The sequence below is a fragment of the Schistocerca nitens genome, chromosome 6 (genome assembly GCF_023898315.1).
Source record: "Schistocerca nitens isolate TAMUIC-IGC-003100 chromosome 6, iqSchNite1.1, whole genome shotgun sequence".
NCBI classification, from domain to species: domain Eukaryota; kingdom Metazoa; phylum Arthropoda; class Insecta; order Orthoptera; family Acrididae; genus Schistocerca; species Schistocerca nitens.
The window spans coordinates 127,066,489-127,080,887 of record NC_064619.1 but is presented as its reverse complement, the minus strand read 5'-3'; the positions used below and the strand labels follow the sequence as shown (position 1 = coordinate 127,080,887).

At 41.7% G+C, this 14,399-nt stretch overlaps 1 protein-coding gene across 4 annotated transcripts in view; it reads right to left on the bottom strand.

Moving 5' to 3' along the window:
- The window catches only part of LOC126262921 (UPF0415 protein C7orf25 homolog), a 159,661-nt gene that overhangs the window by 88,229 nt on the left and 57,033 nt on the right, over window positions 1-14,399 (bottom strand). For all 4 annotated transcript variants that reach the window (XM_049959838.1, XM_049959841.1, XM_049959840.1 and 1 more), the window contains one exon: window positions 8,694-8,931. In XM_049959838.1, coding sequence (XP_049815795.1) covers window positions 8,694-8,931 — 238 coding nt within the window. The remainder of the gene's footprint in view (window positions 1-8,693; window positions 8,932-14,399) is intronic.

Genomic DNA, 14,399 nt, shown 5'->3' with positions numbered 1-14,399 from the left:
TGTTGGTACCGACATGAGCTACAGACTACAGTTGGCTGTACCCTGTGCTCTTCACAGTATCCAGCAGCATCATTTCCACATCTGGAATGACTCTTGCTGGTATGTTCACAGAGTGCACAGTGGTTTCCTTCTCCTCTTTGGCAGCTATGTCCCTAATGGGCCATATTACACATCTAATGTTGGAACTCCAACTACCACTAAGCCTGCCTTCTGTGAATGCCCAGACTTTGCAGGTCGAGAGGCTTCCTCTAGAACAGGGTGAGCAACTGCATCTGGCTCGGGGATTTCGACAGTAACAGGTAGTTCCCAAAACCAGTTCATCAGATGAACTGGGGAGCCTCTTCAATAGCCCCTCAGACAGTCTTTCACTGTCTGCCACACCTTGGAATGATGTCCCACTCGGCCACAAGTGAGGGGTCATCCTCAACAGCCAGTACCTCCGCCAGTCACAGCAGTCAAGTGATCAGGAACACACGAGATGTGGTGGACAACCGTTGGATCCCCATGACCAGCCCCCCACAGTGATGCCTGCTAACAGAAGCTTCAAGCTGTGTGACTGAAGCCAACACTGCCTGGAGCTGTGAGTAAAGGGTCACCAACTCAGCCTGCATCTGAACATAGTAACCACAGTTCCTATCCATACTAAAGATGGCAAAAATATACTCTAGACAGCCAATAAACATGGCACTGTGCCTGATAAATGAGCACACACAAAATTAAAGAACACAGAGGAAACTTAAAGTAAGTAGCTTCTTACAAGAAGCTATACCAAACTCACAAAATGAAACACTGTCCTCTGATGTGCTGCTGCAGTCACGAAAACTATACTAGACAGTTTATAGGGTTTATATAGGAAAAACATGTAACAATATTAGGAGAAAGAAAGTAGATACTCACCATATTGCGGAGATCTGAGTCGCAGATAGGTACAAAAAAAGGCTCTCACACTTAAAGCTTTCGGCCATTAAGGCCTTCATCAACAATAGACACACATACACACACCCACACAAAGGCAACTCACACACACAACTGCAACTCACATACACGACTGCAGTCTCAGGCAACTGAAACCACACTGTGAGCAGCAGCACCAGTGCACGATGGGAGTGGTGACTGGGTGGGGATAAGGAGATGGCTGGAGCAAGGAGGGGGAGGGACAGGATGGTGGGCCTGGCAAACAATGAAGTGCTGCAGGTCAGACGGAGAGTGTGGGGAGGGGGGGGGGGGGGGAGGAGTAGCGGAAAAGGAGTGTTTACCACCACAAAAATGCAAATTAACTTCTCCTTCTCCATGACAACACAAGGCCTCACACAAGTCTGCACACCTGAGAGGAGCTCACAAAACTACATTGGGCTGTTCGTCCTCAGCTACAAGTCCGGATCTCACACCTTTCAACTGCTATCTGTTTGGCACTCCATGGGAAGCAGTATGTGGATGATGGGAGGTTATTGATGCAGCCAGACACTGACTCTGACATCAACCAGTGGAGTGAGCATACAGGCCCTTCCATTAAGGTGGCAAAGTCATTACACTGAACAGAGATTATGTTAAAAAATAGGATATTGTAGCCCAAAGAGTGGGGAATAATATGATGTATTGGAATCCTGAATAAAACTGACTTGCTTTCAGAAAAAATGTTTTGCATTACTTATTGAACTCTCCTCATATAAGTGACCTACCACTCCTTACCACTAAACTGAGCAAGTTCACCCTCTTTGCAGATGCAACTTGTCTCCTAGTGGATAAAACACAAGGGAAAAACTTGCAAACCTCTGCTAACAGCATATTTCATGATAACCTCAACTGATTTACTTATAATGGGTTCTCTCTGAGTGTCAAACAAAGTCATTATGTACAATCTCATGTGACACAGAAGGAACAAGACGACATAAATATAAAATGTAATGAACAACAGTGAAGTCTGGTGGTCTAGCAGTGAAGTGCATGACTGGAAATCAAGATATTATGGGTCTGACTCCTGGTCAGGCCTTTGATCTTTCAGTCTATATATTTTTTATTTAACCTCAATCTCTCAATGATGTGAGGAGCGACCAGGAATGACACATTGTTTAGATTCCATGTTAAACTGTAGATCCCCTTTCCCTGGATGGATAACTGGAGTAGCTTAGGCACACAATTTGCTGCAGATTATTATTATTATTATTATTATTATTATTATTATTATTATTATTTTGACAACAAATACAGCAAGTGAGACCTGCTAAGTTCTTGGGTGTGTACAATGAAGCACATTAGACTTATCTGACTATATCATAGATCTGGCAAGAGACTTCATTCTGCAGCTTCTAGCTTCTGCCTTACACATAAATGGATCATCTACATATAAGGATGCCAACAAAGATATCTATTTTGGATATTCCCATGTGTTGCTGTATTACAGCGTAATCTTTCATGGTATTCAGCCATAGGCAAAAAATAAAATAAATAAATAAATAAATTTGGTGCTCAGAAAGGAGTTACATGCATTATATTGTTGTTCATCCAAGATATTGTGTATTAAATTGGGGACCTAGAAACAACGGAGAGGCTTCATCCTGCTGTAGTCCTCAGTGGGTCACAACCCCACAAGCCACAGCAGTCTACCCACCCCACCGCTGCCTCACACTGAACCCAGGGTTATTGTGCGGTTCGGCCCCCAGTGGACCCGCCCCGGGTACGTCTCATACCAGACGAGTGTATCCCCAAATGTCTGTGTGTAATTATGGTGTACATGTATGTGGAGACAGTGTTTGCAACAATCGCTGACATAGTGTAACTGAGGTGGAATAAGGGTAACCAGCCCGCATTCACTAAGGCAGATGGAAAACCGCCTTAAAAACCATCCACAGGCTGGCCGGCACACTGGACCTCGACATTAATCCGCCGGGCAGATTTGTGCTGCGGACTGACATGCCTTCCTGCTTGGGAAGCAGCGCGTTAGACCATGTGGCTAGCTGGGTGGGCTATCCAAGATATATTTGCATTAACCTGTTCTGGAAACTAAAGATTTTTACAATAACATCTCAGTATATCTTCCCCCTGTATATTTCATCAACAAAATCCATTCTCTTTCCAAAATGAATAGTGCCTATCATGGGCATAACATGAGGTCAAAACAGGGTTTACATAGTAACCAGGCAAATTTTAGCCTTGTGCAGAAAGGAGTTCATAACTCAGGCATGAAAGTTTTTGATGCTCTATCTAACTTGCACTTGGAAACCAGAATTCAAGAGCAAATTGGAAGAGTACCTACTGCAAAATTCATTCAACTCAATTAGTGAATTTCTGAGCATAAATGAGCATTTTCATGTGTAGTTATTGTATAAATGAGGTGCACCATTAAGTGCAAACATAAATATAAATTATTTTTTGTCATAAAAATATTCATCTGAGCTTTAGTTTAGTTTTGAAAGCAGTATCTATTTGCTCAACTGCTGTCTTGCTACACCTAACACAAGTGAGGATTTTCTTTCAGGGCTTACTCCCTTAGCTTTGAAGGTTGCTCTTTTCCACAAGGCAGTGGTGCCCTCTTCTAATTATCCCTAGGGAGGATGGGTTGCCTCATCTGCCATCTCTGCCATTCCGTAGGTCTCCTTCTCTGCCGAAGGTGCCGTTAAGGTCTTTGTCCATAACCCTGGGCATGGGTTCCTTTTCTGTGTGTGAAACATCTTAGCCATAAAGAACACTTGGTATCAGAAGAAGGAAACTCATAAAGTTATGAGATACAGCTGGTATGGTAAGCTTAGGATTATGATAGACTTCATCATCACTGATAGAAAAGCTGGTCAGTATGTTATAGATGTTAAAGTCATACCCAGTGAGTGCCTAATAGCGACCACCGGCTAGTAACTGCTGACCTAAAAGATGATCAAGTGCCAAAATTTAAACAAAAGAGAACACCAAAGATTAAGACTTGGTTGTTGAAGGATGTGGAAAAGAATAGAAAGTGTAAAGCATGAACAGCAGCCAAATTACCCAAAACTGAGAAAGAGGGAGCAGAAGAAGAATGGTCTGTATTCAAAGAAATCTTTGTTAGAGAAGCTCCTACTTACCATATAGTGGAGATGCTGAGTTGCAGATAGGCACAATAAAAAGACTCTCATAATATTGTACAACCCATCCTGGATTTCCCATTGTTTGATTTGTTACAGATGCCACGGACATCTGTGGAAAAACAAGTGCCACACCAGAAGCGAAGGGAACACCAAGGTGGAATGATCGGAAGAAAAGGAAAAGTGCTGTGAATGCTTTACTGCAAGGTGAAAGGAAGGCTTTCAGGGAAGTGGGAAATAACTATACAAAGTACTGAAGAGCAAACAAAATGAATATGTAAATATCCTTGCCCTGGAAATGGATGACAGTAACTTAATACGAACAGAGAAAGGGATCTGGGATGAAATGAAAAAGTACTTCAACATGCTGTTAAATGGAGATGGTGACAACACAACCATCAACAACTGTAGAGAAATTAACAAAGTCCAAACTAACGGACACCCATTAACATGGCGTAAGGTTGTTGTTGTTGTTGTTGTTGTTGTGGTCTTCAGTTCTGAGACTGGTTTGATGCAAGCTCTCCATGCTACTCTATCCTGTGCAAGCTTCATCATCTCCCAGTACCTACTGCAACCTACATCCTTCTGAATCTGCTTAGTGTATTCATCTCTTGGTCTCCCTCTACGATTTTTACCCTCCACGCTGCCCTCCAATACTAAATTGGTGATCCCTTGATGCCTCAGAACATGTCCTACCAACCAATCCCTTCTTCTGGTCAAGTTGTGCCACAAACTTCTCTTCTCCCCAATCCTATTCAATACTTCCTCATTAGTTATGTGATCTACCCATCTAATCTTCAGCATTCTTCTGTAGCACCACATTTCGAAAGCTTCTATTCTCTTCTTGTCCAAACTATTTATCGTCCATGTTTCACTTCCATACATGGCTACACTCCATACAAATACTTTCAGAAATGACTTCCTGACACTTAAATCTATACTCGATGTTAACAAATTTCTCTTCTTCAGAAACGCTTTCCTTGCCATTGCCAGTCTACATTTTATGTCCTCTCTACTTAGACCATCATCAGTTACTTTGCTCCCCAATAGCAAAACTCCTTTACTACATTAAGTGTCTCATTTCATAATCTAATTCCCTCATCATCACCCGACTTAATTTGACTACATTCCATTATCCTCGTTTTGCTTTTGTTGATGTTCATCTTATATCCTCCTTTCAAGACACTATCCATTCCATTCAACTGCTCTTCCAAGTCCTTTGCTGTCTCTGACAGAATTACAATGTCATCGGCGAACCTCAAAGTTTTTATTTCTTCTCCATGGATTTTAATACCTACTCCAAATTTTTCTTTTGTTTCCTTTACTGATTGCTCAATATACAGATTGAATAACATCGGGGAGAGGCTACAACCCTGTCTCACTCCCTTCCCAACAACTGCTTCCCTTTCATGTCCCTCGACTCTTATAAATGCCATCTGCTTTCTGTACAAATTGTAAATAGCCTTTCGCTCCCTGTCTTTTACCCCTACCACCTTTAGAATTTGAAAGAGAGTATTCCAGTCAAAATTGTCAAAAGCTTTCTCTAAGTCTACAAATGCTAGAAACGTAGGTTTGCCTTTCCTTAATCTTTCTTCTAAGATAAGTCGTAAGGTCAGTATTGCCTCACGTGTTCCAGTATTTCTACGGAATCCAAACTGATCTTCCCCGAGGTCGGCTTCTACTAGTTTTTCCATTCGTCTGTAAAGAATTCGTGTTAGTATTTTGCAGCTGTGGCTTATTAAACTGATAGTTCGGTAATTTTCACATCTGTCAACACCTGCTTTCTTTGGGATTGGAATTATTATATTCTTCTTGAAGTCTGAGGGTATTTCGCCTGTTTCATACATCTTGCTCACCAGATGGTAGAGTTTTGTCAGGACTGGCTTTCCCAGGCCGTCAGTAGTTCCAATGGAATGTTATCTACTCCGGGGGCCTTGTTTCGACTCAGGTCTTTCAGTGCTCTGTCAAACTCTTCACGCAGTATCGTATCTCCCATTTCATCTTCATCTACATCCTCTTCCATTTCCATAATATTGTCCTCAAGTACATCAGCCTCGTGAGGTAGAAACAGCATTAAAGAGCATGCAGAATGGAAAGTCGACAGGCTTTGATGATCTCAGCTCAGACATGATAAAGGCAGCTGGTATATTAGGCTTAAATTGGCTATATAGAGTGTTATGAGTGGTTTGGAAAGAAAACAAAATCCCAGAGGACTTGGGTAAAGAAGTCCTCTTACATCTGTTCAAAAAGGGCAATCGATGAAAATTTGAAAATTACAGAAGCATCACTCTGCTGTCACACATCTTTAAGCTGCTAGAAAAGATCATAGAAATGAGAATTAGAAAGGTAGTAGAACCTTCACTTGAATAACGGCAACATGGATTCAGGGAATACCAAGATACTGTGGATCTTATTTTTGCAGTACGAATGTCGACAGGAAAGTACTGGGAATATAGAAGAAATCTCGTGATTGTACTTGCCATAGAAAAAGTGTATGACAGTGTTCCTCAAAACAAGATATGGGAATGTTTGGATGTCCTAAAAGTGCCAAAGTACCTTATTGACAAAGACAAGATGCTATACCAAAAGTGTTACAGTTGTGTCCAGACAGGTTTGAAACCAAGAGAAGTGTCCAACATGGAAGTGCCCTATCACCACTCCTGTTTGTAATACCAATGGACAAGATCATAAAAATCTGTCAAGAAAGTTGACATCAAACCGAATCCCCAGCTTTTTGGTGATGATTTGATAGTATGGGGAGAGATAAAAGCTGAAGCACAGAATAAATTTAATGATTGGAACAACACATTCAAAAATTGTGGACTGAAAACAAGTAAAACAAAGAGAGTAGAAATGACTATCATCAGGCAATGAACAACCTCAAATATATTTCTAGAAGGAGCCAACGTAGAATCTGTTTCACATTTCAAGTACCTAGGAAGCATGACCTCAAAAGACAATACCATTAAGCAGGAAATATTTAGCAGGACACATAAAGCATCCAATTTTTACAGCAAAATCAGAACTCTTCTCTGGGATGATAAAATTCCATGACAATCAAAAGAGACTATGCACCACATCTATTTTGTGCCAGTCCTAACATATGGTTTAGAAACATGGACCCTACTAAACAAAGAATTCAGTAGAATTCAGGCAATAGAAATAAGATTCATTAGAACCATGAATCAAACAACTAGAAAGGATAAAATCAGGAATGAAGTGAACAGAAAAGTAGCTGGTATTTACATTCCTGTTACCAGTGTCATAAAGAAATGCAGGCTTCAGAGGTATGGGCACATAATGAGAATGAACAGCCAAAGACGTGCCAAAAGGTATTTCAATCCGAGCCTCATTAGGAAGAAGACCACAGGGAAGACCAAGAAAATGCTGGATAGAGACAGTAAGATCAGATGTGGAGAAGAAAGGACACAAATGGGGAGGTGTCCTGGAACAGAAGATCTGTGAAGACAGAGCGAGATGGCAAGGAAACTGGAATTGGAAAATGATGATGATGAAAAATTCTCACCATATAGAGGAGATGCTGAGTTGCAGACAAAAAAAAGCCTGTCACAATATAAGCTTTCGCTCAACAAGGTCTTTGTTGAAAATAGAACACACACACACACACACACACACACACACACACACACACACACACACACGCACGCACGCATACACACACACACATGTAAATGCGACTCTCGCACACATGACTGCACCCTCTGGCAGCTGAAGCCAGACTTAATAATGTTGTTGCATTCCATCCTGGATTTTCCATTGTTTGATTTTTGTCGTAAAAGATATACTGAGTTTCAAATATTACATATGGTCAGATTTTTTATACTTTGATGACAAGTTACTCATAGAAACAATTTTGTGGTGGTTAACACTGTTTGATGTCTTAAGATATCAATTACAGTGATGATATGAAGACGGTTGTTGGTCAGTCAGACTGGTTACCTAATTATTATTTGACTGCACTAAGTAATTAATACAGGTTGATGTGTTGTTTAACTGAAAACGTAAATTTCTGCAAACATTCTCTATAAGACTGTCAAAGGGAGGAAGGTCAAAAGGTTATGATCTTATCAGTATTAAAGTTATTAAAGAGAAATAAGCTGCTAAGTTGGAGAATACCGGGAGGAAGCAGCTGTGGTATGTTCAAGTAATTGATTTATGCAAATAACAGGAAACATAAATCGAGATAAGCAATTGGACATCTTTCCTTTAAATGAGACGTGTTCCAACCACTGGACCAATTTCGTACTCTAGACAATCGTGGTGAGGGTGTATTGATAGAAACTCTGCTAACTCAATTCCCATGTGCTGACAAATAATTATAAGAAGTAGATGTTATGATATATTTTCTCTTTAATCCGTACTGTTCCCATTTAAATTGCCCTGTGTTAAAAGAACAACTAGTTTCACTTCTTTCCCTACCTCCCTCCCCACAAAATCTCTCTCTCTCTCTCTCTCTCTCTCTCTCTCTCTCTCTCTGTGTGTGTGTGTGTGTGAGAGAGAGAGAGAGAGAGAGAGAGAGAGAGAAAATATATCTTGACTTAACATTGGAAGAATTCAGCCATATTTCTTGAAACATAATCTCTTTTTCCCAGTACTTCATGAAAAAAAGATGTTACTTACCCTCCAAGGAACATATGACATTTCTTGCATTCTTTGCTATGACTTTTATCCACTCATAACCATGTTTAACAACAATATCAATGGACAGTTTTTTAGTGCCTGTTTCGAGTTCCACTGAAAATGCTTCAAGAACTGCAGTAATATCATCATGAAGTTTCATCACAGATATTAATGCCTCATACCAAGTAATGTTGGATGTCAGAGCATGCTCCATTTTTGCATGCCCTGAATTCAAAACCTGAAACATTTTGACAGCTTCATAATAAAAATATAAAAATAATAATTTGTTAGACAACTAATAAGCTCATTATTGTAAATTAAGTTTTACACTGTGTATTTCTTAATCTTTGTTAGACTTGAATATCAGCCTTTTCACCACAAATATTGCATTGATACAGTATAGAGATTAAGCTTCTATGATCTGCTTGTGTTTTGTAAGTGAAATATTTTTTAAACCCAGTATACATGAAGTAAATAGCCGTTACAATACAGCTTCAAGTATCTTTACATATTCCTCTGTTGACGATTATTATTATTTTTTAATGACATTCATTCACCAGATATTGTGATTGACTTATCATATTGTAATGTAGAAGGTATACTGTGGGGATTTTCTGTAACTTTGGTAAAGCTTTTCACAGTGTAAAACGTAACACATTAGCACAAAAACTCACTCCCACATGACATCAAAAACAAACCACTACATTGGCCTGGATTTCACTTAAATAACAGGAAACAAAGAGTTGCCTTAACAGGTGCCGGTGGAAGAACAAAATCAGAATGCTGAACTGTTATGTATGGCATTCGCTGGGGCTGGATTGTTGGATCACGGATCTTCATGGTGTACATTAATGATCTACCAGCATCAGCTAATAACAAAGCAAATACAGTGTTGGCTGCTGCTGATACAAATTACAACTCAAATAATAACACAGCAAGTACACAAAGCAAGTCAAAGCCAATAGTCTATCATTAAACCTTTCAAAAACAACTCTAATGCAGTTTCCAACAGCAAACACACTACCTGTTCTTGAAATAAATATTGTTGAGGAAAAAACTTAAAAACTTGACATATAATTTCTAGGCATATAAATAGATAATTGGTTATGATGGAATGAATATATTAAGCACCTGCTCAAGAAACTAATATCAGTAGTGTTTTGCACTAAGAAATGTTTTACTCCATATTGAGAGGGAAATAATAATTGAGTTATATTTTGAGATTTACTCTATCTTTCCTCTAATGTATAATATTCCGGGTAAATGCTGCAAAATTGAAAATCATTTTTAGACTACAAAAAAGAGCTGTGAGGTTGATCTGTGTTACAAATTGGACAGCTACTCACTGATGACATTTGCAATCAACAATAAAACATTTTTGCAAACTAACTGTGACATTCACAAACAAAAGACAAGGCAGATGCAAAGCCTTCACAAAGACTCAATAACTAAAAATGTTTTACAAAGTGATGACCAGTTTCTGTGGCTTAACTACCATCTTCAGAACTGGGAACAGACAAACCAAAAGAAAAATTGGCTTAAATAACAAAGTTGTGTAAAAATAGTGTTGTGTCGATTCCCTAAGGTCTCGACACAATGAGTGGCTAGGTGCACGCGAAACTAACGCAGACGGGCGTAAATTCTGAAACAGGAGACTGGATGAAAACTATAAAGAAAAGAAGAGAGATTTTAATATACTTAACTTTAATGTAGTCTTGTTCTTGTTGAAATACATCTCTTGCATAGTAGTAAGCAATTAGCAATGATACACATGGCGCCTTGCTAGGTAGTAGCGATGGACTAGCTGAAGGCTATTTAATCTGTCTCTCGGCAAATGAGAGTAAGACTTGGTAGGTCTGGTCGCAAGCTATGTCGTCCGTACAACTGGGGCGAGGTCAAGTCCGTGGCTTGTGACCTGCCATGTGGTGGCGCTAGGTTTGCGATTACATAGTGGCGACACGCGGGTCCGACATGTACTACAGGACCGCGGCCGATTTAAGTTACCACCTAGCAAGTGTGGTGTCTAGCGGTGACACCACAAATAGCTACTGGCTTACTTTAAAAAAAAAAAATTAACATACCACAGATGATGCAGTGGTGTTGTATACTGTGAGTGCACTTATAATACTACATGCCCTATATTAATTCTCTATATTTTTTTAAAAAAGGAAGGTAATAGAAATTTTTACATTACTTTGTTACTTAAGGTATTTCTTTTTTTTTCTCAGACCTGAAGGTGGTAGTTAAGCTACTGAGACTGGTCATCACTTTGTAAAAAACTTTTAATGTTAAATGTGACTGAGATAATATATAGAAAATTTTTGATTGTGTTAAAAAGTTTAACTGGAAGTTTTTGAAATTTCTATATTTTACATTTGATTATCTGCTTATGATTGCTTTCTCATATTCTGTCAATGTCAGATATATTCAGACTCGATAATTCTCAATATACACTCCTGGAAATTGAAATAAGAACACCGTGAATTCATTGTCCCAGGAAGGGGGAACTTTATTGACACATTCCTGGGGTCAGATACATCACATGATCACACTGACAGAACCACAGGCACATAGACACAGGCAACAGAGCATGCACAATGTCGGCACTAGTACAGTGTATATCCACCTTTCGCAGCAATGCAGGCTGCTATTCTCCCATGGAGACGATCGTAGAGATGCTGGATGTAGTCCTGTGGAACGGCTTGCCATGCCATTTCCACCTGGCGCCTCAGTTGGACCAGCGTTCGTGCTGGACGTGCAGACCGCGTGAGACGACGCTTCTTCCAGTCCCAAACATGCTCAATGGGGGACAGATCCGGAGATCTTGCTGGCCAGGGTAGTTGACTTACACCTTCTAGAGCATGTTGGGTGGCACGGGATACATGCGGACGTGCATTGTCCTGTTGGAACAGCAAGTTCCCTTGCCGGTCTAGGAATGGTAGAACGATGGGTTCGATGACGGTTTGGATGTACCGTGCACTATTCAGTGTCCCCTCGACGATCACCAGTGGTGTACGGCCAGTGTAGGAGATCGCTCCCCACACCATGATGCCGGGTGTTGGCCCTGTGTGCCTCGGTCGTATGCAGTCCTGATTGTGGCGCTCACCTGCACGGCGCCAAACACGCATACGACCATCATTGGCACCAAAGCAGAAGCGACTCTCATCGCTGAAGATGACACGTCTCCATTCGTCCCTCCATTCACGCCTGTCGCGACACCACTGGAGGCGGGCTGCACGATGTTGGGGCGTGAGCGGAAGACGGCCTAACGGTGTGCGGGACCGTAGCCCAGCTTCATGGAGACGGTTGCGAATGGTCCTCGCCGATACCCCAGGAGCAACAGTGTCCCTAATTTGCTGGGAAGTGGCGGTGCGGTCCCCTACGGCACTGCGTAGGATCCTACGGTCTTGGCGTGCATCCGTGCGTCGCTGCGGTCCGGTCCCAGGCCGACGGGCACGTGCACCTTCCGCCGACCACTGGCGACAATATCGATGTACTGCGGAGACCTCACGCCCCACGTGTTGAGCAATTCGGCGGTACGTCCAGCCGGCCTCCCGCATGCCCACTATACGCCCTCGTTCAAAGTCCGTCAACTGCACATACGGTTCACGTCCACGCTGTCGCGGCATGCTACCAGTGTTAAAGACTGCGATGGAGCTCCGTATGCCACGGCAAACTGGCTGACACTGACGGTGGTGGTGCACAAATGCTGCGCAGCTAGCGCCATTCGACGGCCAACACCGCGGTTCCTGGTGTGTCCGCTGTGCCGTGCGTGTGATCAATGCTTGTACAGCCCTCTCGCAGTGTCCGGAGCAAGTATTGTGGGTCTGACACACCAGTGTCAATGTGTTCTTTTTTCCATTTCCAGGAGTGTAATATGAAAAGCAGTTATCTAGTCTGGAATATGGATTTACAATAAACTTCGACTGAACACAAACAAGGACACCAACAACCCTTATATGATTAACAGCAAGCTGAAACAATTTCTCAAGCTGTATGATATGTAAAACATATATCATATTATAACTGATATTCTAATATTGCTTGTTGTGGTGTATATAATACTGCGTGCCCTATACGTACAAATTGGGCAAAATAAAACTGGTCCAAAACTGTTAATGGTAACTGGTAAGTCCAGAAACTGGTTAATCCATATGTGGATCAACTCACAGAAGATAAATGACTGTATGGATATGTTCAGCAAAATATAGCAACAGCATGTACCACCTTGGCAACCTAGTAAAGAGCACAGGAGGTGTTTTTGGTGAACGGAATACAATCAAAAGAGACAATGAAGTCTCCTGCCCATCTCAATCACCTGACCTCTCCCCCTGTGATTTCTACATGTGGTGCAAAACTTAATGGGTCAGGTTCACTCACGTAATCCTCACATACTGCAAGAGCTACAGCAGAACATTGAAAATAATACTGCTCCTATCCCCCAGGCAGACCTGTTATGTGTGTGTCACAGTTTGATAAATCAAGTACAGTACTGTGTCAGTATTATCAATGACTATTTCCAGGTTCTTCTGTGATATTTATTAATGAGGGTCAGTCCTGCATCAGTTTTATTGTAAATATTTTCTGGACCAGTTTATTTTGACCACCTTGTCGTAGAAGCCCTGGGTGGATGGCCTCAACAGTGACAGGGTCGAGTTAAGGTGGTGGGTTGATATCAGGGTGTTGTCTGGTGGTGACTCAAGAGACCACCATAAACAGTCACCAGTTTTATTAGAAAACAAGCTCATCACTCGTAGTGTCATTCCACAGTAGCAAACTGCCTCGGTGCATGTGGACAGTAGTGCGGAGGCAACAAGCAGCCAGCAGTCGGATGGTAGCCAGGTCAGAATGCTGGCATGAAATGGCTGTGGCAGCACACACACCATCCCATCACAAATCTGCAGCTCGGGGCAAGGTGCACCAGCAGACACAAAATCCCACTATGATTCTTGCAAAGGAAGATAGCCAAGCCACCGGTGGTGGTATCTGTCCTTGTGGGTGGTGCCTTATGGTGTCAGTTTGCTTGCACAAGTACAGGCAGACGGGCAGCTACACTACTCCATTCATGAAATGAATGGCTGCCCTCCTAGGTAGAAGTCCAGTTGTAGCTGAAGTGCACTCTGAGGTGGCCAAACTGGCAGAAGGCACCAAGTCCAACGGAGTGGACTTTAAATCAGAAGTCAACTTTTCGGTCGTGGAACCCAGGGCTCATGATTTACATCTACATCTACATAAATACTCTGCAAGCCAACCTGCAATGCTTGGCGCAGGGTACCCTGTCCTATTACTTGTCATTTCCTTTATTCTTCCACTTGCTAATAGAGTGAGGGAAAAATGACTATCTATATGTCTCTGTATGAGCCGAAAATTCTCGCATCTTAACTTCGTGGTCCTTACATGGAATGCATGCTGGTGGCAGTAGAATTGTTTGGCAGTCACAAATGCTGGTTCTCTAAATTTTCTCAACAGTGTTTCTCAGAAAGAACATCACCAGCTGGTGGCAGTAGAATTGTTCGGCAGTCACAAATGCTGGTTCTCTAAATTTTCTCAACAGTGTTTCTCAGAAAGAACATCACCTTCCCTCCAGGGATACCCATTTCAGTTCTGGATGCATCTCAACTTACATGTTGTTCAAACCCACCGGTAGCAAATGTAGCAGTCTGCCTGTGTGTTGCTTCAATATCTTCCTTAAATCTGACTTGGTAC